Below are 25,521 nucleotides of genomic sequence, written 5' to 3'. Positions count from 1 at the left end.
AAGGCCGATACAGCGCTCCACCACTTGCCTGGTGGCTGTAAGTGCGGAATTATACGCACTTTGTGGCCCTGGTGTGGGAGCCAAATAAGGAGTGAGCAGCCAGGACATGCAAGGATATCCACTGTCTCCTATGGAAAAGAATTGACAACATCAGGAACACTGTGTATCAAGCTTAACATTGTTATGTACTAAAGGTCTCCACTTACCCAGAAGCCACGCATCACCAGCTTGTAGGTTGTTTAATTTGTGCCATATCCCTGATTGCCGGATGACGAAGGAGTCATGTGCACTTCCGGGTAATTTAGCATTCAGGGACAGGATCTGGAGGGAGGCATCACATACCACCATTACATTCAGGGAGTGATAGTGTTTCCTGTTTTGAAATATGGCCTCCAGCCGGGCTGGAGGCTGAAGTGGTATGTGAGTACCATCCACAACCCCTATGATGTGTGGGAAGCCAGCTATTTGGTAAAAATTGGCCTTGGCCACACTAAGGGCACCCATATCCAAAGGCATTTGAATAAAATGATGGAGGTGCTTGAAAAGTGCCTCCATCACTGCCCTCAGGATCCGGGAAAAGGAGGATTGGGAGATGCCCGCCACTATTCCCACCGTTGTTTGAAACGATCCTGAGGCACAGAAATGTAACACCGCCATAAATTGCGTAAGTGGTGGTATTGCTGTTGGACTGTCAATTTGCCGCTCAAGATCACTTTCTATTAATGAGAGAGTGTCTATGATGATTTTGGGAGGTAGACGGTAGCGTCTTAAAACCTCATCATCGGGCATTCCAAAAAGGGTGACACGTGTTCGAAATATCTGGGGCCTTGCATGCCTACGATGCCTACGCCTGGGACGAGATTGAGGTTGGTCGGCTTCCGGGAGCATGGCCAGAATAATCCGCCCCAGATCAACCTGAAATTCAAAGATTTCAAAGTAAGGCTTTTGACCCACCCCAAAACTATATTAAAACAACTTAGCTTGATGATACCATCCATTGCTGCTTACATGCCGGGGTATTGTCATGATACGTCCAAACTGAAAATAAACACCAAAATTACTTGACACATTTCACTCTGTGCATTTTTGTTTACAAATTTTGTGCTAGACCAAAGTTAAAATATGCCAAACACCCATTTAGCAAAACAGCAAAGCGACATTTAACACAGTACATCAAAATGGGTCGAAATGTTGGCACAAAAAGTGAAAGAGAAACCACCAAAAAGTTAGAATGATTATTAAGCTGTTAAAAATGCGCTAATTAGTTTGCTAATACAAGTCACAAGAGTAACTACTAAAAATGCGCTAATTAGTTTGCTAATACAAGTCACAAGAGTAACTACTAAAAATGCGCTAATTAGTTCGCTAATACAAGTCTCAAGAGTAACTACTAAAAATGCGCTAATTAGTTTGCAAATACAAGATAAAAAATGGACTTACCAAGAGCAAATATATAAGAGTCAAAATCAAAAGGTCTTTTGGGTCGAAAATAAACAAAATCTAAAATATAAGAAATTATGGATCCAAAAATTACAAAAAATAAGAAACACAATGAAACAACAATTGAACAAAAGTTAGACTTCACAAAACTTACCAAATCAAGAAACGAGGTCCCAAAAATATAAACCAACAAAGATAACAGAAAAAAAAAACGCAAATCTAACCAACAAACGAATCTCCAACCGCCAACTCCTTTCTACGCAATCAATAAACTCCAGCCAAGATAACCTCCAACAATCCAAAAACGCCACCTCGACTTGAGACACACCAAGCCATAAATAGTGTTTCGTTTCCCGCACAAATTAAGGAGGGATCATAGGGCCGCACAATCAATGATGCGGCCGCAAAATAAGGACGCATGTATAAATACGTCACGAAAACACATTCAAATTCTGGTGTATTTCTTGTTTGGACCTCAGACATGGCGACAGACCAGGGAAAAAATGGCCAAGAGTCAGGCGGTAAGTCTTTCATGCATTTTCTATCAATGATTAATTTGAAACATAAGATTAGGCAAGTTGTGATTTTGTGAATTCTGTAAATTTACACAAATAGGTGAGGAGAATGACATGGAAGAGGCTGCTGGGCCCAGTATTCCGGCCAAAGCGGCCAAAAAAAAAAGGCAGCCACATTTCACAAGAAAGGAGATGGAGGTTTTGATCCAGAAGTGTGTGGACATCCTGCCACAGGCAGACAGGAATATGAGTCTAAGCCAGAAGTGGAGAATGTGGGAAGAGGTAGCCGTTGCTGTCAATAGGGTGGGTGATTATGTCCGTCTAGCCTGGGATGTCAAACGGCGGTAAGTAAACCCTTGCCCCCCCCTAAAAACAAACCCCATTTTAAACCAAAGGATAATGGCTTCCATTTTTTCCCACAGATGGGGCGACTTCAAATATCGCTTAAAACAAAAACTCGCGGACAGGGCTAGGCATGCAAGGGGGACAGGTGGGGGTCCCACCCCTGTGTCATTGGAGTTGACGGATTTAGAAGAGCTGGCACAGGGGTGTGTGCAGCCTGTGGAGGTGTTTGGCGTGTCCAACATGGATACGGACATGCCAGACTTTGCGGCTCCTCATGTTGTCCCAGGTAAATCTTTGGATGTCATCAACTCTGAAATGTTATTGTGCCAATATATAGATTGTAATGTGAGGCTTTTCTCTTTTTTCCTAACAGAGACACAGGCGGATGAGTCTGCTCCAGAGGGGAGCCTTGGCCGCCGAATTTCTGCTGGCTCTGCAGGGGAGGAACCAGTACATCCGGCTGAGGACCCTGCAGAAGCCAGTCCAGGACAATCCCCCTCGCAGGCAGTGGCCCTCCTCACAGAACTCAATTTCAAATCGGATTCCCATACGGAGATTCTGCAGAGGATGGACGCCAGTCTGCTACGGGTGGCTGAGGCCCTGGAGCAAAATGCTGCGGCCAACGAGACCATTGGTCAGGCCCTGGCGGAAAATACCAGGGCCAACATCCGCATCGCCAATGCCCTGGAGCAGCTCGTTCGCCAGCACATGGTGGAGCCGACCTCCCTTCCTGCCGGAACATCAGGATCCTCCACCTCTGGCACAACATCAGCCAATCCTCCAAATGTGCCTAGCCCTGTGCCTAGTCCAGAGGCCACAACATCTGCCTCTGGACAGGCCAGCCCGATGACATCCCGGACCCGGTCTGGCGCCCTCCCTCCCCCATCCAAACGGGTGAAAAAACGGTGACAGCAATGGTGACTTTTCCCACAATCCTTCTGTGATTGGCTCATATTCCTTTCGGGTCAAAACTTCCCTCTCCTTTCTTGTGAAATGTTTTTATTTTTTTGATGTATGTTTATGTCAACAGTTATGTTGGGCCAATTTGTTTGATTTGGGAACATATCTTTGGGCAAAAAAGATGTCCCCAAAATTTTTAAAATAAGTTTTTTTGTTTGAGCAATAAATTGGAAATTAAACAATGACATTGGATTGTGAAATTATTGTACAAATGGGTTACATTTAATCCTGGGCCAAAAGACAAAAACTCGGCCAAAACAAAAAAAAAAAAAAAGGGCTCTTTAAGGAACGTTTAAAAATTCATATAATTCGGCAAATTCATGAGGCACAAATAAAATGGTGCGAAACTGAAAACATGATGAAATTATTGTTAAAATAGGCCCTAACCACCAAATTGCTGCCCAAATAACCCCCCCCAAATGTACGCAAATTGACTGTGTCATCCTGACATTAGCAGCTCTGAGTTCCACCTGCGTACGTTTTGTGCTATCCCAAAAAACTGATTTCAAAACACATACCAAGCCGGTTCGCAATCCAACACTAATTGCTTTTCTGCCCTCCCGCGATTAATCGCAACAACATCGTGGAGTCCCGGGACGGAGGAGAAGGCCATTGCCAATGTGGTCGAGTAATCCAGACCCTAAGCTGTGCGAGCATTTGGAAGGGAAAGAGGATCATCCAGTGACGTAGGAGTCGGTCCGTACACATTTTACGCTCGCATCTGCTAATGTATGTACGCCCCAAAAACGCCTCGCCACACCTGCGTTTTTCCATCTCCACCCTCGTCAACACCCTAAAACGCCCTGTTCTGTCAATCACATTTGACATTGTCACTTCCTGTACGCTATTTTAGGAACGAGTCCAAAAAAACTCGCAATCTGCAGTACGCACATGCGCAGTGTTACACAGACGCATGCGCGGTTATTCAACATCGGAACGCAACGAGCGTACTGCTGTTAACGTGCGGCTCTGAATGAGGGCCCTAGACTACAAACCAGGGTTACTGTAGTATACTACAGGACAAAGTATATATTATATATATATATATATATATATATATATATATATGTTTTCTTTAATGTTTGTCCTGCCAGTTATGTATATCCAACTAGAATTATTCATTTTTTGTTATATAGATATAAGGCAAATTCTGCTATACTAGTTCATAGTGTTGTATCTCTATTTATGAACAGTCTAAGGCTTTTGGCCAGTCATGTTTAGGAAAAAGTTTTTTGAACTTACCTGACTAAGTATTAGTCATTTGTGTGTACCATAGGTATTCCTTAATGTTTATTAGTTTTGTTCATGCCCGTTTGTTTGTTTATTTGTCTTTTCCAGCATTGGTGTTGCCATGACAACGCATCCACAGTTTTTACCTTACTTCCTGGGTTGGCGCCGCCCGGTGACGTCACCGCGACAGTACAGGGCTTGTTTGGCGTGTGCGGCGTTGGCGGGATCGGACGGTGCCTTCCAGGTGAGTATAATGATTGTTTATCATGGTTAAGTGTTTCATGGTATATATATGTTCTTGTCTGTGTATGTTGTTTATACTGTCTGTCCCTGAAGACGGGGGCATAGCCCCGTAACGCCGTAGGAATAAAGGACTTTTATTTCATCACATAACTTAGTCTGCTGAGTGCCGCTCATTCCTGTACTCTTATGCATTGGATGTGATCATCCTGAGAGGGCACCGCAGCACTACTGGAGCTACCACAGAGTGCCGGGCATCATCAGCTTTTCATGTTTATTGGGAATACTGCACTACCATCTGTGATTTCCCTAGCCATGGCACCTGGATATACTTCCATTTAACACTTTACTCTACTTTTGGAACTTGGACCGCTACAAGAGGGGTTGAGTTTTTTCCCCCTACCCAGTGGATTGCTGTGTATTTTTTATATATATTTTTTATTTTTTATTTTTATTTATATTTATCTACATTATTTTTTTATTGCATTTTTTGGTATTTCTTTGCCTTTTTTGGTCTCACATATTGGATATACTGGTTACCCATCTGATTATAGTAACAACATGTCTGTCCCTAAAACAGAATGTGAGACAGCTTTTGATTTAGCTACAGTGGATACTGGTGATTCCTTCAGCTATTCTGATCTGGAGGCATCTGCGATTCTTTATAACAGAGGCCTAGATGATGACGCTACTATTCCTCCTAATGATATAATTTTCAAGCAATGGTTAAAATTGAAGCAGAAGGAATGCGATTTCCTTTATCATGGAATTAGCTTGTCGGATTATTACAAGAACAAACAAATCCCACGAGGATTCCGAGTGAAAAACATGCCTACTATTGGCCGTTATAATCCATCCTTCTGTAAAAAATGGATCAGTATTTTGAATAAATGCTCGATGGATTTATTACTGCTTGTCATAGAAGAATCCACTAGGGAACTTAACATCTATAAAGAAAAAATATTGGATTTTGAAAAAATCCACAAACCCATTTTGATAGCAGACACCAGTAACCCATGGATTGAAAAATTACAAACCCAGATGGATACTTATAAACGTGAACTGATAGTCTTTAAGAAAGAAAAACTGCGGAAGGTACAGTTGGACTATCAGCAACATCGTGTATACAACTGGATACATCACTCTAATACTAGAGATGCTAGATCATTGCAACCTTATGTATTTACCCGTAAACAGAGAGCCCATTTACGATATCAACACGATTCCAGTACCTCCATGAGTGACCCTGAATCTACTTTATCACTATCTACTACCTCAGTACCCCCTTTGGGGTTACAAACCCGGTCTACTTTTTATCACACTCCCACAGGAGGACGAGGAGGGCGCGGCAGAACAGGAGGCAACAGCCGAAGACCGCCCCGCCAACCAAGGAATTAGTATTTAATTTGTCACCTACACCTCTCACTGAATTTGAGACACAGGTGCTTTCTAAGGGCCTATCTTTTGTACCTACAGTCCGTATGGACCCCTTTCAATGGAAGGTAGACACTTATCGTCTTAACAGGACATTACGTATTAAGGAATATTTTGATTCATCACCGACTATACCACCTAACCAGGACACTGATGATATTCCTCCTCAACTTAAATCAATTAAACCTAGATCATCGTTTGATCCCACCACACATAATGCCTCGATCAAATCTTTTACCAGATTGTTGAATAATTTAGGACAAGAGCCTTCCCCCAATACAGTTCGCCCTATGAACTTGTCTAAAAATGAAATGATGGCGCTTAAGTCACTCTCGCAACGAACAGACATTGTTATCAGGGGTGCGGACAAGGGGGGTGCCACAGTAGTCCAAGATTTGTCCAAGTATCGTCATGAATGTCAGCGACAGTTGTCAGATACATCCATTTATTGTTTATTATCTCATGATCCTACTAGCACGTTTAAAGTAGAATTGGATGCAGTTATTGGTCAAGCTATTAATGACAAGTTGATCTCTAAAGCATTAGGTCTGTCATTATGTACAGAATTTCCTGTTGTTCCTTTGTTTTATGTGGTACCCAAGATCCACAAATCACTTGTGGACCCACCGGGGCGCCCCATAATTTCATCACGTGGTTCTTTATTTCATCCAGTATCTGTATACTTGGATGCTTTACTGAATCCATGTGTCCAAAATATTCCATCATACGTCAAGGACACTACATCCTTGTTGTTATTATTGGACTCTTTGGGGCCTTTACCTGAAGCTACCCTACTTTGCAGTGCCGATGTCACAAGCCTCTACACAGTCATTCCCCATGATCAGGGTGTGGAGGCTGTGAGATCTTTGATTTCTGATAATCCCCTTTATAAGGGTCCTAGTGTTGAGCTGTTTATCCAATTATTGTTATTAGTGCTTACCAGAAATTACTTTCTGTACGATGGTCGATACTATATTCAATGCTCTGGATGCGCTATGGGGTCAGCCGTGGCCCCCTCCTATGCGAATGCTTTCATGTACCGCATAGAGCAAAATTTACTATATAAAGACGGGAGCTTGTTAAGTGACATAATCCTTTATCGGCGATACATCGATGACCTCCTGATTTTTTGGTCAGGCACCGAATCAGCGCTGTCAGCACTATTGGATAATGTCAATCAGAGTAAGGGAGTAGTTAAATTGACTTTTAACATCAATTCTAAATCTATTCAGTATTTGGATATTGATATTAATTTGTCAAATCTCTTTATTACCACCTCATTATATGTTAAAAGTACGGATAGAAATACTATCCTCAGGAATGATAGTTTTCACCCAGCCCCCTTACGTAAGGGTCTTCCTTTCTCACAGCTCCTACGAGTCAGACGCATTACCTCTGATCCTTGTCAGGTTGAACCAGCTCTTGATGATATGGTCAACAAATTTGTGGCTCGGGGCTACAATAGATCTGAGCTGAACATGCTAAAACAGAAAGTAATGAACACCCCGCGAGCTAAGACTCTTGAGCCCAGTCACAAATCCAGAGCCACTTTACCCTTTAACCGTATTCCTTGGGTTAATAAGTTTAATACCAACAGCTTGTATACTAGTAAACTAGCGAAACAATGGTGGCCCATAGTAAACAGTGACCCTGATCTTCCCTCTTTACTCAATAAACGTCTCATGCCTAGCTATACTAGGGGGAGAAACATACGGGACCATGTGGTAAAATTGGATGTTACAGGCATGGGGAGCTCTCAGCCTTCACATTTTCTTAGTCACCGACGAGGATGTCACCGCTGTCTGGGGTGTGTCACCTGCCGTTCTTTATCAGTGGGGAAATATTTTTGTCATCCCCACACCGGGAAGAGATTTTTCATTCAACATGCAGTTACTTGCACTACCACATATGTAGTCTATATGTTAACTTGTCCATGCGGGTTGTCTTACATTGGGAAGACACAACGGTAATTCCGCGAACGCATGGCCCTACATCGTAGTGCCATTCGTAGCGCACTGACATCTGGCCACAGTGATCAGCCAGTGGCACGTCACTGCCTTACTGCTAAACACAGCATTGCTAGCATACGGTCTATTATTATAGACCATGTTCCTTCTTCTATGCGGGGTGGCAATCGTAATAAGACACTTTTACGTAAAGAATGTAAATGGATTCATCTATTGAATACACTGGCCCCTAAAGGGCTCAACGAATCGTTGGGATTGCAATGTTTTCTTTAATGTTTGTCCTGCCAGTTATGTATATCCAACTAGAATTATTCATTTTTTGTTATATAGATATAAGGCAAATTCTGCTATACTAGTTCATAGTGTTGTATCTCTATTTATGAACAGTCTAAGGCTTTTGGCCAGTCATGTTTAGGAAAAAGTTTTTTGAACTTACCTGACTAAGTATTAGTCATTTGTGTGTACCATAGGTATTCCTTAATGTTTATTAGTTTTGTTCATGCCCGTTTGTTTGTTTATTTGTCTTTTCCAGCATTGGTGTTGCCATGACAACGCATCCACAGTTTTTACCTTACTTCCTGGGTTGGCGCCGCCCGGTGACGTCACCGCGACAGTACAGAGCTTGTTTGGCGTGTGCGGCGTTGGCGGGATCGGACGGTGCCTTCCAGGTGAGTATAATGATTGTTTATCATGGTTAAGTGTTTCATGGTATATATATGTTCTTGTCTGTGTATGTTGTTTATACTGTCTGTCCCTGAAGACGGGGGCATAGCCCCGTAACGCCGTAGGAATAAAGGACTTTTATTTCATCACATAACTTAGTCTGCTGAGTGCCGCTCATTCCTGTACTCATATATATATATATATATATATATATATATATATATATATAACCTTCAGACCATACATAGCTGTAACTAACAGCCTACACAATTCCTGTAGCACAAGATAAAAAAAAATATCCACTTTAAACACCCCATTAGTCTAGTTTGCTATTGATTCATTCATTTGGCAGATACTGTGAATAAAATAAATGAACACAATTCAGGCACTTGTGAAAGGTTACTAAAGGAATACTTATTAGACATTAGAAAACTATATCAGAGGCTGATCTCAAAGTAGCCCCTTTAAAAGTTTCCTATGGGCCCCAGCAATTCCTCATCATACCCCAGTGACCAGGAAAATGCCCCTGCATGGTGCATTAGTTATGTCTTCTCCCTCAGTCACAAGCATGTTTAGCTTATTGCTAAATGTCCAAACAACTCAAGTATAGGCAGTTTAAAATGTTTTTGTCTCTGTCTAAAAATCAATCTTGGAAATGGTTTTGGAATGTAGTGGTGGTATTCTGATATAATTATGAGCATGCATTTATAATAGTCTTCAAAAGTCAGTGCTCTGCAATTAGCGTGTCGTGTAGCGTGTCGTGAAGCTCATTGCTAAACTTTTCGCCATGATAAAGAATGTGTGCTGAATTACCATCTCTGAACAGCAGGTGGCAACAGTAATCTACAAATGATTTTCATTTTAGTTCTAACAGGATTCTCAAAAATGTCATCAATAGCCTCTCTACTTTCTATGGGTTATCTATTTCAGTTTATTTAATTCTAAATACACACAAAGGGATGGCCCTGGATATAGGCGACCTAGGCACTTGCTTCAGTCGACCTAGCCCTAGGGTTACCAACCGTCCGGGCGCGAGTGTTGCAAAGGCAGTTTGATGGTGGAGGGGAAGCATAGAAGAGCTCCCGAAGAGGTGCAGAAGATGCCGCACAAAAGAGAAAGACCCGTCAGGAAGCAGATCAAAGGCTCCAGAAGACAGAAGACTGGCAGGGGCGGCAGAAGGAAGACAGAAAATGCTGGGTCAAGACAGAAGACTCCAGGATACCTAAGCTCTGGCGGAAAGGAAGCTCTTGCTTATACAGGTCTTTTTATCTGGGGAGAGTCATGTAGCCAGCGGAGTCAAGCTGGGCGGCAAGAGAGGATCTGGCACTTGGTGAGCTGAGGAGTGGCGCTGAAACACCTGCAGGGAAGGGCCGGTGCAGACAGTACCCCTCTGTGCCCAAAGTTGGCAGAGCAGGTAAAGTCCCAATGGGACACCCTTTCCTCATTTCCACTCTAGACCCCCTGGGTGTCACATATTAGGCTCATGCTATGCAGTTGGGCTGTAGAGAGGGGAGGAGGCACCAAATTGGTTATATGTGTTTGTTTTATTAGACTCGTGCTATTTTTTTCATATAATATTTGTTTTTATATTTGTGTATTAATAACCCCACTCCCAAGAGTTTTATAAATGTTGGTTATTTATCAACAAATATATTTGATTTGTATTAATAAATTATTGAACTATGGGCCCGAGTCAGACACACTCACTAGGCTTCATTCGCACGCAGCCTGCTGATATTTGCAATCTGCGCATGTGAATGCAACGCAGTGCGTGAACTAGTCCATGCGATCGGGAAGCGTTCGCTCGCTGTGCATAGACAGCTCGCTAGAATGAGTGACAGGACAAGCCGTTTATGGGTGGTGACAAGGGATTGTCGATGGAAATGGGATAGAGGGGTGGTGCAAACGCAGGCGTGCCTGAGGGTCTTAACGCCGTTTCAGAGGCGTGGATAATTAAGACGCAGTGTCATAGTACACGTGACATGGTTGTTTTACACACTGAAGCACTCGTAGTGCTTGCGGTAGGGTATGGTCAACCGCAAGTGCTGCGTTTGCTTCCGATGGTTCTCGATGTTACCGATTGTTGCCTAGACTTCATGGACATGGCGTGGGAAAGTGTGCGTCTTAAGACAGGCTGGCGGGCTTCTAAATATACATCGTGATCGCACACCAAGACATAGTGGGCATGTTAATGCCTTACTGTGCGATCGCTGATTTACATACTGTCGCTGCGTATGTACGCATCTAGCGAGCGGGTCTGAATCGAGCCCAATGATCCACAGTTGTGAGTGATAAGTGCCACCTACTATTTTGTCTTTTTACCAAATTGGTCTTGCCTATGGGTTGTAAATGGGTTTGGAGGGTATAGAAATTTTGGCACCTGGGTTCTTTACCTTTTCTCAGACAGCAGTGAGCCCCCAGGTGCTTCTTTGCCCTCCCCCAACATGCTTGTCAATCGGGCATTGTCCTGCCACCAGTTTATTTATTTATTAACAGTTATATAGCGCACACATATTACATTGTGCTTTATAGAGAATATTTCAGTCATTCACATTAGTCTCTGTCCAGCTTACAAATTATATTCCCTATCACATGTGCCCAAATACACATTAGGGTTCATATTTTTTGTCAGAAGCCAATTAACCTACCAAAAAGTCATATGAGAAAACACGTCAGAAGGGCAGCGTCATTACCAGCAGGAGCAGTATTCTACCTCTGTGGAGTTCCCTCACATGTGGAGTTCAGACCTACTTTGCTTGCACAGTGTATTGGGAACAGCAGTTACCATACTCTACAGTGCGCTGTCAAGTGCCCATAATGTGGCAGTGCCTTGTTCAAAATCTAATCGGCAAACCACACAAGATGCATGTATAGAGGTATTTACAGGACCAGTTTGTTACACCAGCCCAGGAGTGGGATTGCTAATTAGTGAGCCGACTGTTTATACTTTCCTTGTAACCCCTCACCTCTCAACTGTGATTACCACCTGACTTACAGTATACATTATATTATATTATATACAAGTGCTGCAGGATACTGGAGTCTCTCATTTAAGTGAACCACCTGATCTAATTACTACTGACTGGTTTCTGGATGTCTAAATGTGTGCATTGCCTCTAATACCCCTTTTACACAAACCTGGGTTTTTGCTGGATCTACCCGGGTCGCAGCTCAGTGTAAAATGGTCCCTGAAAAATAACCCGGGTCAAGTGACCCTGCAATCCAATCCAGGTAGCTACCAGGGTCGGATCCAGGATGGACGTGAGTAATAGTGCAGTGTAAACGGCGCAGCCAGGGTTATCCGGCCTGGGTCATGCCTAAAATGAGCTGATTGGTGGCTGTGGAGCAGTCACCTCCCACTTTTGTGACCTCACAAGTTTAGCAGGGCAGATCCGGGTTCAGTGTGAACGGGGCTGACCTGAGAATAACCCAGATCGATAGTGCTGTGTCTGACCTGGGTCTGAGCCGGGTTGAAACCATGTCTAAAAACCCAGGTCGGACCCGGGTTTTTTGTGGAAAAGAGGTATAAGGGGCATTTCTGCTGAATTTACTCATTGCCTTATATAAGCCAGATAAGGTACAATATATACTGCCGCTGTCATCACTCCACCATCTTCTGTATTGGAGTGTAAATACAAGTGCAGTATTTATACTGACTATTATACTGTGCAATTTCAGCTGCCAAAACAGTTATCTATTTGCAACGCTTTGGATACGTTTTGTTATTAGGAATCTACTTTGCCTATGATCTGTGAGCACTGCTACACTGTTATTATTTGTACTTCTTTTTAGTTAGATTACATATCTGTTGTTTTTATCTCCTTATACATTTTTAGGTGTAGAATACATCATTTAATTTTCTTTGATATTAATTATTAGTATCTGACATCTGACTCCTGGTATTTTTTTTATATAAATTGACTAACCACAGCTAATCACCATCAGCGCTATCTGTTAATTATTGGTTATCCATAATAGCAATGGTGCCTTGGCCAGGAACTGAACTCATGATCTCAGGGCTGTGAGACAGTAATGCTGACCACTACACCATCTGTGTTGTCCTCATCCCCCCACCCTCAGCATATTGCATAACAGTGGTGGCACTAAATTTGTGCCATTAATTAGAATGGTAATCCCTGCCTACCTTCTTTTTTATGATGAACACAGAACTTTGTCAATGTTTACTCACCACCCATGGGCGATTCTGCCGAAGGAAACTCTTCATATCTCCCCCACACATGAGCTCTAGTAGGATAAACCGGGGAAGGGTCTGCAAACTTACTCCTATGCATCGCACGATATTCTGGTGACTAAACTTACTGTGTACAGATGACAAAGAACCACAATTAGCATTTGGTCTGCTTCACAGGAATAACAAAAAATATTAACATAACGTTGCTCTTTTTTTGTTTTCTTTGCAGATCAAAATCTACTTACAGGTTTATTTAATGGTCTAGTTCAGCAATTACAGGTTTGGGAGCATCATGTGTTTGTTAATCTCTTAAGGATTTCCATATTGTTTTGGAACAATGCCTACTTACTGCCAACATGCAGCAGTGTATGATAAAAGGCTTCTGAGCAGGAGTAAGGAGAATATCCCTGACATCAGCGGCCTATTCTCATACAGGGGTCTATTTACTAAGCAGTGTTAGGAGACAGAGTGAAAAGTGATAAGGTGCCAGCCAATCAGCTCCTAACTGTCATCTCACAGGCTGTGTTTGAAAAATGACAGTTGGGAGCTGATTGGCTGGCACCTTATCACTTTTCACTCTGTCTCCTAACACTGCTTAGTAAATAGACCCCACAGTCTTATGGTGCGTACACACTGGGCGATTAAAGTGGACGAGTGAACGATAACGATATCGTTATCGTTCAGTCGTCCACTTTATCGTCCATTTTTAACACAAAAAAGATGAACGATGACGACGACGCGCGTTCCCGCGGGTCGTTCGTCATCCTCGTTCATCGGGCTGACATGCAGGCCAACCTGACGACCTCGTCAGGTTGCTGCATGTCAGGGAATGGGTGAGAGAGCCCGGCGCTGAACGATATCGCTAATGATATCGTTCAGCGGCTGTGCTCAATGTCATGAACGACATTGAGCACAGCCTGCCGGGGACACACTAGACGATATCGCTCAGGGAGCATATCGTCTAGTGTGTATGCACCATTATTATTGTTACCCATTAACCAACTGTCAGCAAAAGCAAGGAAAGCTATATGTGGCTGCTGTACACACTGGGGCCACGCCGTATGACATGGGTCACTGTTACACAGGTACTATATTGCATCTTCTATGTTTTACTTATCTTATCCACCCAAAACTGAATTTCACCAATAGGTTGTTATTCAGCATGTGTGCAGTTCATGAATTAGTCACAAGAGAGCAGTCAATGTCCAATGTAAGTAAATAATGCTGTTAACTGTATGTACACTACAGGGTATAAGTACTAAAGTGCAGGTTTTAAGGACTGTAGATGTTGCCCTTGGCAACCAATCAGATTCTGCTTAACATTTTTCTAGCACCTTCTAGAAGATAATAGCTAGCATCTGATTGGTTGCTGTGGGCAACATCTCCACTTCTAAACACTAGCACTTTAGTAAATATACCCCTACATGACCAAAAGTATGTGAATACCGGAACATTACACCTGTATATGCTGCAATAATAGCCTCCACTCTTATGGGTAGGATGTGTACTAGATTTTTCAATGTGGCTGTGGGGATTCACATCCATTAGTGAGGTAAGGCACTGGCTCACAGCCGGCAATCCAGGTCATCCCTAAGGGTTGGGGTCAGGGCTCTGTGCAGGCCAATCAAGTTCATCCACACCAATTTCGGCAAACTTTATTGCTGGACCTCACTTTGCACATGAGGACATTGCTGAAACAGGAAAGGGTCTCCCCAAAACTGTTTCCACAAAGATGGAAGCGCAGAATTCTGTACTATGACATTATATATTGTAGCATTAAGATTTCCCTTTACTGGAACTAAGAAGTCCCATGCCCACCTGTAAAAAGCAGCACCAGACCATTTTCCCACCTCTATTAAACTTTACAGCTGGCAGAACCCAGATTCATCTGTCTAACTGCGATATAGTAAAATGTGACTCATTACTCTAGAGAATGCATTTTCACTGTTCTGGCGTCTAATGGCGGTGTGCTTTCCCCAACTGTAGCCAATGTTTGGCATCGCGCACAGTGATCTGCTTGTGTGCAGCTGTTCATGGATTTAGAAACCAAGGGGCATATGTATCAAAGCTTGTTGTGAGTTAAAATTGTGAGATATATATCACCAACCAATCAGCTCCAAACTATAATTTCTTAAACACAGCCTGCAAAATGTAAGTTAGAAGCTGACTGGTTGGTGATATACTGTATATCTCACATCAAGCTTTGATACATATGCCTCCAAATCTACCAAGCTCCTGATAAACAGATCTTATCTGCTGATGTTACGTCCAGTGGCAGCTGGAGATTTGTCAGTGAGTGTTGAAACCGGGAACAGACTATTTTTACTCACTACAGTTGTCCCACTCTGAGCTGCTGTGAGACCTATCCCCTCGCAGCCCTGAGACCTTTCCTCTTCATAATATCAGCACTTACCGTACACCACAGCAGCTCTAGCAGGAGAGAAATGTGAGGCACTGACTTGCTATCCTATGACAGTGCCATGTAGAAAGTCACTGAGATCTTCAGTACGCCCTATTCTACTACTGTTGATGGACTATAGAGATATAAGGCACCTGTGCAATGGGTGTGGTTGAAATAGCCAAACACACTATTTAGCAGGAGTGTGCCCATACTTTTGGCCATGTGGTGGGGGAAACCATCCATAAGGTATATCCGGATAACTATTACTATACATCTACAGTGGTATAACCAGCTACATTGTTACCTGATTATCAGGGCCTCCATGAGAAAGTCCATTTCATCCTGCTCAGAGCAGATTTCTGGCAGAGTCTATTACCAACAGATAAGATATTGGGAAAGGTAAGAAAACATTGTTATTGCAGATGTTGGCTCCTCAAAGCATCATATAATTCTAAGATAGATAGATAGAAAATGATATAGATAGACAATGAGTAGATAGATAGATAGATAGATAGATAAATATGAGATAGATAATGAGATAGATAGATATGAGATAGATAATGAGATAGATAGATAGATAGATATGAGATAGATAATGAGATAGATAGATAGATAGATATGAGATAGATAATGAGATAGATAGATACATAGATAGATAATGAGATAGATAGATAATGAGATAGATAGATATGAGATAGATAATGAGATAGATAGATAGATAGATAGATAGATACAAAGATAGATAGATAGATATGAGATAGATAGATAATGAGATAGATAGATAATGAGATAGATAGATATGAGAAAGATAATGAGATAGATAGATAATGAGATAGATAGATAGATAATGAGATAGATAGCATTGTTTTACAATAAATTGCTCAATAAAAACACAGCTGAATTACCTGTGCACACACAATAGTCCTTAATGTATAACTGAATATACATACTGTATACTGCACATAACCAAACAATGAATGTAATGATAATGCTGCAGCTATGGTTACTTTTTGTGTGAGCATATTAACAAAAAACAAATGAGATTCCTGACATCACAATACTGGATCAGTGAGGGCCGAGGAATTCTCTTGGGACAAGTATAAGTATTTGAAAACACACTGACTACTCTCATCATGATGTAAGGCCAGGGTTTGGGCTTGTTTGTGTATGCCAGAGGTTGTCCACAGGGGAGTCGGGGTGTATGGCTGAGTAAATGAAATACAAAGTTGTAACTATACAGAGAAACACAACATCTGCTAAACTAGTCATTGGCATTTGATGCTGAAAAGTCCACTGCAAATATTAGACAGCGTCAATTCTAAAGTCTAATTTTCCTGAGAAGTCGGGGGCAGAGCTTAGGGGCTTCTCAGCTGTAATTCTACTCTACATGGAAATCATTGCACAATATATACAGAATAATGGAAGCACTCCATCATGTATGAAAGGTCTAAGGAGTCTCCAGAGTTTGCAGAATGTTTTGTTAGTTACTTCATATATCACTTTAGTTTTGTGTTTTGAGTCCATAAAGAAACTTATCTTCTTCTGGACACATCTATTGACCCCATGGAAGACAGGGGAGTTACTGTATTCTCTGGCATTCAGCTGAGAAGACAAAAGTGAGAAAATAACCCTGATCTATTTATAAGTGTCAGATGCAGCTCTCTGAAATGTACAAAACCCGCAACAAAGTAAAACCCCTTTTCCACCAAACTTCCGGGTCTGACCCGGAGTTGGAGCAGAGTTCCTATCCGGATCAGACCCGGAATTTAGCCGGCGCCGACTCGGGATATTCCCGAGTCGGTGCCGCTCACACCGGAGTCGGGTCTGCATAGACCCGGCTTTCCCGACGTGAAAGTGAACACTTGGAGATGACGTCATCTCCAAGCGCCACTGAAGCCGGACCAATCGGCCGGCTAGCAGCGCACTCCAGGTCATCGTGACCCGGAGTGCACTGTTCTCACAGCAGGGTTTCACGCCCGTGTTATTTACCTGGGTTGGACTGCCGGGTCACTCGACCCGGCGATCCAACCCCCTCCCCTTTTACACCAGGGAGCTGCCCGAATTAACCCTGCAATAACCCGGGTTTTAGCTCCGGTGTAAAAGGGATATTACAGTCAGTCACACGGGATGTTTCCGGTCATTTGTCTTGGACTAGATTGATCAAAACGGATTCCATCCTGGTGGCTGAGGATTATTGCACAATTGCAGTTGGAGGGTGATTACTGGCTAAGGACATCTGAACGTCTTGTGTGTGCAGAACTGCTCTGCTTTGTGTTATATATAACTATAAATAACTTTAGGGTGGGACGACTAGAAAACACAGGTGTAACACATTACACCAAACCATGCAAGCTAACATCTTAGCCGACTTGCTCTTCAGAAACTAAACATATCCTCATGCTGCTAGTATCTTCATGGTAATTACTGATTTCTAGATAATTATCTGCATGGTAAATGCTACCATCCGATAGGGTCAGTTAATTGAACTCATGTCTGTCATTTATTTCTCTAGAATAAGAAGAGGAAAGAGGATCAGCTAAGATAAATGGTGAAGAACGCTTGTGCTTGACATCAGATGACTACAGTGACTGGTTCCAGTGGTTCGTGTTTTGTGTATCTGATCTCTGTACTAACCTTGATGGCTACTTGAAGAGGATTGGGGTCTCCAGATATACCAACCACGAGCCCCTCATAGACCTCACCAAAGGCTCCATGACCGAGTGCTCTGGGGAGAAGGTATGAAAGATGTGTGAAGGTGTAGAGATAACATGGGGATCATTATTTGTGCAACCCCACAATATAAATGCCTTGGAGTATAGAAAGATGCTCCAGGTTACTAAAATAGTTATACCCATATCATGTTTTTTCTTGGCTCCTCAAGGTGTATAGACCAAGCTCCCCAAGGTTTTCTGCCTCCAACGTGAAATGACTGTAGAGCAGGGGTGGGCAATAAGCGACCCTCCAGCAGTTGTTGAACTACACATCCCAGCATGCCTTACAACAGTTTTAGCTTGGCCAAATAGCAAAACTGTGGCAGGCATGCTGGTATGAATATGTTTACAACAGCTGGGGGGGCACTTATTGCCCATCCCTACTGTAGAGCTAAACATACATAATTCATATACTAACTGCTAAATATGCTGCAAATTACAAGGTACAGCTCATATTGTTTTATGAGAATATGCCAGTTTGGCCACCAAGCCCATGACAAGGACATTCCCACATCCCTATTCCGTATCTGTGTACATGGCTTTGTGTGGCCTTCAGGATTGCAATAGAAGTCCAATGGTACGTCTAAGTACGCAAGCAGCGGACTTGAGGTGCCGCTAGTGGGCATCTCAATACAAATCACTGAGGCTGCGACACTTGCATATTTTCTCACGACCGCTGCATACAGGAGAGCAGCTGCGACGGGATTAGCGTCCACCTCTGATCTAGGCCCATAGTATAACAAATCTATCTTAGATCCAGATTTTCAGGGCTTGCTGGAGTTTTCAGATGCCCAAATTCAACTCAGCCCCCAGATTACCACCTATGCTGTAAACTGCTGCTTTGTTGGTAGATAATAATTTGTATACACATAATATACTTGTTATACCTGAGCAGGGTGATGTTTTTCCGAGGAACTTCCTTCAGTTCACTTAAACCAGCTCCTTTCCCAGCAAAGCAGTAGTTAGGGTTGTAATCGGTCATGATGATGGAACTGCGGATCTTGCTCAGTTTATACTCCGTGCTCTGTAACCTCACCCGGGCGCCCTCCAGCTGCTTCTTTTTACGGTGGTAAACTGGCAAGAGAGAGGATGAAAGGTCAAGGAAACCAGCATATAGATAGTTGGGTTTACTATTTCAAAATATCATATAGGGGCATATTTACCAGAGTCATTTTGCGGGAAGCCTCCTAAAAACAGCTGTTATGGGGGGAATCCCCATAAAAGTTAAGTATTCCCATTATTTAAGAAGGGGGTACAGTAGCAGGAGTAGTTCCTCTATTTCTGGCTGCAAAAGCTGAATTTTGACATTTATAAAGCAATCTGAAGTTTGCCACCTGCAGCTAACGTCACCTTCGGAGAGGGGCTTTAGTATTAAAAAGTGGACCTTCTTTTTGAAAAGAATTTTAGAATGTTTTCATGACTGCTGCCATTGATTTCTGCCTCTGGGGAGGTCACGAGGCAGTGCCATTATAGATCTGACAGCTGTTATATACACTTTGCCAGAGATTGCACCTTATAAATAAAAAGAGGTGGGGAGTGTATATTACATATATAAACTCCAACAATTGGAATTTCCATTTAAAACAATTAGTTAACAAGTGCAGAGTGGCTGAGGAGCAGCACGCAAGCTTTGCTAGTGGTGCTGGGCATCTAGATTCCCATCAGTGTGCAAGTGTTTGGCGAGTGAGGTTTGCATTAGCTGATGGAAGGAATGGGGTGTGGCAAAGGAATTCATTGCTAAGCATACAGTAAATGCATTGGTACAGCTATTTTGGTCAAGCAATAAAAAAAATTGCAGAACAATGCAAAAATAGGAAATAATTTTGTGGAGCACCATCATTGAAAGGAGATAAAAGAGTGGCAAGGGCATAGTTTGCTGTGGGGAGGGGCACATTGCCATTCTTTGCTGGCATACATTTATGCCAGCAAAGAATGTAGAATGTGGGAGAAGCAGAGGCAGATCTACTGTGAAACTAAGGAAGCTTAAGCTTCAGGGCCCCTAACCCCGGAGGGGCCCTGAAGCAAATTTTTTTTCAATGAGTGAATTTTTAAACAAAATCAATTGAGATTTTTAAGTGTGTGTTATTAAAATAAGGTTAATCAAGTGACAGAATCATAAGCCAATGAGTTGAAGTACTTGACCTTAGAATATGCTCTACAGTAGTTCATGTAGGGGGGGGGGGTTCTGAGTACCCAGAACCCCCCCACCCCCTGATCAGAATTGGCCAGCAGACACTCTATCTCTGGCTCTGACCAGAGGATGGCTCTTATGAGCCGGCCAGGCGCAGAATAGAGAGCTGCTGCCAGTGTCACTGCTGAGTGCAGTACTGCCAGGTGCCACTAGATGCTCCCATCTCCATTTGTGCTGTCACATCTGCCAGAAGTCAGCCCTGCAGTGCTGACCACAAACTGAAGGCTGAGCTGACTGAGGGATAGGCATGCAGCTCAGAGGCGGGAGCACGGAGCGTGGGAGAAGAGACCTGATTCAGGGGGATTCCAGAGATCCCACTCAGTAGGAGGATCAATAGCTGGGTTCCTACAGAGGAAGTGAATACGTTTTGGTTTTGTCTCTCTCTCTCTCTCTCTCTGAGGGGTTTCTACAGCTATCTATCTATGTACAGTCTCTCACTTTCTGGGGGATTTATCTATCTATCTATCTATCTATCTATCTATCTATCTATCGTATCTCACTATCTGGGGGGTTTATATATATATATATATCTTATCTACAGTGTCTCACTCTCTGGGGGGTTCAGGCTCGTGGTGGTTCTATAATGGTGTGGGGTGTGTTCACGTGGCATGGGTTGGGTCCGCTGGTCTGCCTGAACATGTCATTGACTGGTAACTGCTACGTTGCATTGCTTGATAACCATTTGCAGCCCTTCATGGACTTCATGTACCCCCACAACAATGGAATATTCCAACAGGATAATGCATCATGTCATCAGTCCCAAGTTGTACAGAATTGATTTGAGAGTTCTGACGAATGGTGCGGCCACCATATTCGCTTGACATGAACCAAATTGAGCATTTATGGGACGTTGTGGAGATGTCCATTCACACCCAAGATCCTGCACCTACAAATATCAGGGAGCTGTGGGAAGCTATCCAGACAGCATAGGTCAACATGTCTTCCAGAGGTCTTCCGTCCACTTGTGCAATCAATGCCATGTCGAGTTACTGCACATCGCTGGGCTAGAAGGGGTCCGACACAATATTAGGCATCTATCCATCTATCTATCCATGACTTTTGGCACTTCAGTGTATAATACAGTATATAGATTGTCTCATGTAATGTTTGAGAAATCAGTCAACTACAGCCCCTTATTCACCTTATCCCGGTCAGAATCCCGATGCCGACATCCCGACAGGGTTAGAATACCGGCACTTTGTTGGTCGGTATCCTAACCCTCCCTGGTGCCTAACCCTAACCTCCCCCTATTGCCTAAACCTAACCTCCCCCTCCCTGCACCCTAAACCTAACCCTCCCCTCTCAGTGTCTAACCCTCTCCCTAGTGCCTAACCCCTAACCCAGGACGTGCAGCTAGAGTAGGCAGGGGAGGCAGAACCCCCTCTGTCATACTCCAGAGATTTGATATAAAAATTATTAGAATAATACAAAGAAGATATTTATAACTTATAAACATCTTCTTTGTTTATTGTAATCATTTATGAATGGACACTGAAGCTTAGTATAGGGAGGGGAGAGTTACAGTGAGTAGGGGGTGAGACAGGCTCCCAGCACTCAAACCTATCTCCGTGTGTGCCTCCCCAGCCATTGACCTCAGCACACATCACTGCCCTAACCCTCCCCCCCCCCCAACCCTGCTACTTACCTTCGGTTGGGCTGCCAGCGCCGAGATTCTGACAAGTGTCAGGGTTCCGGCATCGGCATTCTGACCACCGGGATCCCAGCGGTCGGCATATTGACCGCATCCTCTTATTTTAATTTGCTTATACACACTGCCTCTGATCATTTTAATTGGTTCTGTTCCTGTTGTTGTCAATATAAATGTTGACACCTGACTTACAGTATTACTAAATAACATATATGTTATTTTTATAATATTCTTACATGTGAATGCCAAAATATTCTTTGTAAAAGCATCTAATGGCTAAAGTCAAAGCCGTTTTTTTTTTAATTATTCATGATAGAGCTATTAAATTTAAAATCTAATGTACATTTTTTTTTATAGAACTGCAAAAATGTAAATTCCATTTGGCCTCTAGTGTCTGCCCACAATTTCACAAAATACAAACATACCAAATGACAGGCTTCCACAGGCAAAGATCACTCCAAGTATTACTGTTGCAATAAGGACTGCTAGAATGAGGGGAAGAGGGAGCTGCCTGTCTGGAATGGGTTCTTTAGGTCCTGAAAAAAAAATAATGTTTATGAGTCACTACGCTCAATTTAAGAATTATAGATTCAACATATATGTTACATGATCGTTTGAAACATACGGATATATCAAATGGTAACACTGGCTTATATCCAGCTGTACTCAACATTTCACCAAAGTTCAAATTTAAAGTGCGCACATTACACATATACAGCGAAGGCAGCCATATTGAATACAACTAATAATTATGCCAGGAACCAGGGTCATAGGGAGGTGTGTGCGAGGGGCAACCTTGGCTTCCCCACGGCCCCAGCATCTGGTTAGCAGGGTGCCTGGAATGTCATTCTGCGGCCAGTAGCACTTTTTTCAGGAGAATCCAAAGAATGTATGCACCCTGCAGTGTATAGAGTGTATAGAGTCACTCGGAGCGTAAAGGCAACTCTACACTATCTCCTGCCAGTGGCTCTTCACCCACGGTCAGTACTAGGGTGTTTGGCAACCCCCTGCAAACTATAAATTTATGCCCACCTACAAATATGTCCTCTTGGCATGTCTCATATTTATACCTTATTCACGTTTTGTCACACAGTACAGCCCCTTATTCACCTAATGCCACACATTACAGCCCCTTATTCACCTTATGCCACACCGTAGTACCCCTTATACACTTTATGCCACAAAGTACTGCCCCTTATTCTCCTTACGCCACACAGAAGTATTTCTTATACACATTATGCCACACTGTAGTACCCCTTATACACATTAAGCCACACTGTAGTACCCCTTATACACATTATGCCACACAGTAGTACCCCTTATACACATTATGCCACACAGTAGAGCCCCTTAGAGACACATTATGCCACACAGTATTACCCTTTATACACATTATGCCACACAGTAGAACCCTTTTTACACCACACAGTACAGCCCCTTATAAACATTACACCACACAGTACAGCCCTTTATTAACCTCATGTCATACAGCAGTACCTCTTACACACATTATGCCACACAGTAGTACCCATTATACACATTATGCCACACAGTACAGCCCCTTAGAGACACATTATGCCACACAGTATTACCCTTTATACACATTATGCCACACAGTAGAACCCTTTTTACACCACACAGTACAGCCCCTTATAAACATTACACCACACAGTACAGCCCTTTATTAACCTCATGTCATACAGCAGTACCTCTTACACACATTATGCCACACAGTAGTACCCATTATACACATTATGCCACACAGTACAGCCCCTTATTCACCTTATATCACACAGCAGTATCTCATAAACATTATGCCACACAGTAGAGCCCCTTATTCATCTTATGCCACACAATAGTACCCCTTATACACATTATACCACACAGTACTGCCCCTTATTCTCCTTACGCCACACAGAAGTACATCTTATGCACATTATGCCACACTGTAGTACCCCTTATACACATTATGCAACACAGTAGTACCCCTTATACACATTCTGCCACACAGTATTACCCCTTAGACACATTATGCCACAGTATTACCCCTTATACACATTATGCCACACAGTAGAGCCCTTTTTACACATTACACCACACAGTACAGCCCCTTATACACATTACACCACACAGTACAGCCCTTTATTCACCTCATGTCACACAGCAGTACCTCTTACACACATTATGCCACACAGTAGTACCCATTATGCCACACAGTAGAGCCCCTTATTCATCTTATGCCACACAGTAGTACCCCTTATACACCTTATGCCACACAGTAGTACCCCTTATACACATTATACCACACAGTAGTACCCCTTATACACATTATGCCACACAGGAGAGCTTCTTATTCATCTTATGCCACACAGTAGTACCCCTTATACACATTATGCCACACAGTAGAACCCTTATATACAAATGATTCCTTATAGTAGAGCCCCTTATACACATTATGCCACACAGCAGAGCCCCTTCTTCATCTTATGCCAAACAGTAATACACCTAATACATATTATGTAATATAGAGCCCCTTATTCACATTATGCTACACAGTAGGGGCTCTCTTACCTATCTGTTACTAAAGTGTAAACTAGGCCTAATGCCCAGCCACTCACCAGGGGCTCAGTTTATTGCCTACCCACCTTAGGGTGCATAAAGTCACCTGTGCCTAATACCCAGAGTCACTTTTATTTGTGGCATCGGCAATCTGCCCCCCTAACATGCTCCACAGACCTGTGGCCTGATTGCACCCATGGGTCTAATGCCCAACACCTGGTGGTCTAGGTAGGAGGAGTGATAAACTACCGGTGGCCAAGGCCACCTACTGATTAGTTGGGAGAGGCTGCAGTTGTGAGCTTCATTTAGCTATTTGCTTCCCAACACCTGCAGCACTCTCCGGGCTTCATTTTCTTTCTTCTGCCACTGGCCCATCCTGGCCAGTGGCGCCATCTCCTGGCCTCTTACAAAACCAGCAGAGCTCAAGCGACGCCCTCTTCTATTGACTGCCACCACCATACTGAAGGTTCCTCTCAGCGGTCTCTGACATCAGATGCCATGAACGGGCGGTGCTACATCGCGGCTGCTTCCAATTGGCTACCAATCACAGTTCGCACCAAATAGCCCCTGCTGCCCTCTGATTGGCTTGCATCACATTTAAACTGGCACTGCACCCGCTTGCCGAGCGCTTATTAAAATAGTATTTGAGGCTGCAGCTGGTTTCAGGTCAGGACGGCACCTCTTCAGCCTGGCACCCTCCTGCAATGCTAACCCCTGCTTATGGCATTGTGCCGACCCTGGGCCCTCACCCTCCAGTAACGTCATGGGTTCAGAAGCAGGGCAAACACAGGGCAGCAGGCAGGGGAGGATTTATGAGTCAGGATACCCCTAGTCACAACAGCAACGTCCTTCCCCAATTATATAAATGTCATTGTTTGGTTATGAGACCTAATTTGGCAATTTCCAGTTTAACTTAATATGTTGATTTGGTTCTTAGTAAAGTGTCAGTTAAATACATATTAGTTCAGCCAACACAATGTCTTCCTCCACTGCGTACAGGTGTTAGATTCTCTTAAACAAACAAT

At 43.1% G+C, this 25,521-nt stretch overlaps 1 protein-coding gene across 1 annotated transcript in view; it reads right to left on the bottom strand.

The window, feature by feature from the left end:
- LOC148453998 (leukocyte tyrosine kinase receptor-like) overlaps positions 1 to 25,521 on the bottom strand; it is a 204,178-nt gene that overhangs the window by 18,491 nt on the left and 160,166 nt on the right. Inside the window, exons 21-25 of the mRNA XM_088461358.1 lie at positions 22,363 to 22,473; positions 18,986 to 19,172; positions 18,022 to 18,112; positions 15,692 to 15,756; positions 12,984 to 13,113 (exon numbers count right to left, since the gene is read on the bottom strand). Coding sequence (XP_088317484.1) covers positions 12,984 to 13,113; positions 15,692 to 15,756; positions 18,022 to 18,112; positions 18,986 to 19,172; positions 22,363 to 22,473 — 584 coding nt within the window. The remainder of the gene's footprint in view (positions 1 to 12,983; positions 13,114 to 15,691; positions 15,757 to 18,021; positions 18,113 to 18,985; positions 19,173 to 22,362; positions 22,474 to 25,521) is intronic.

Source organism: Taudactylus pleione, unplaced genomic scaffold (genome assembly GCF_031769625.1).
Source record: "Taudactylus pleione unplaced genomic scaffold, aTauple2 ptg001041l, whole genome shotgun sequence".
NCBI classification, from domain to species: domain Eukaryota; kingdom Metazoa; phylum Chordata; class Amphibia; order Anura; family Myobatrachidae; genus Taudactylus; species Taudactylus pleione.
The sequence above is the reverse complement of the archived record's forward strand: the minus strand, read 5'-3'. Positions and strand labels throughout refer to the sequence as shown.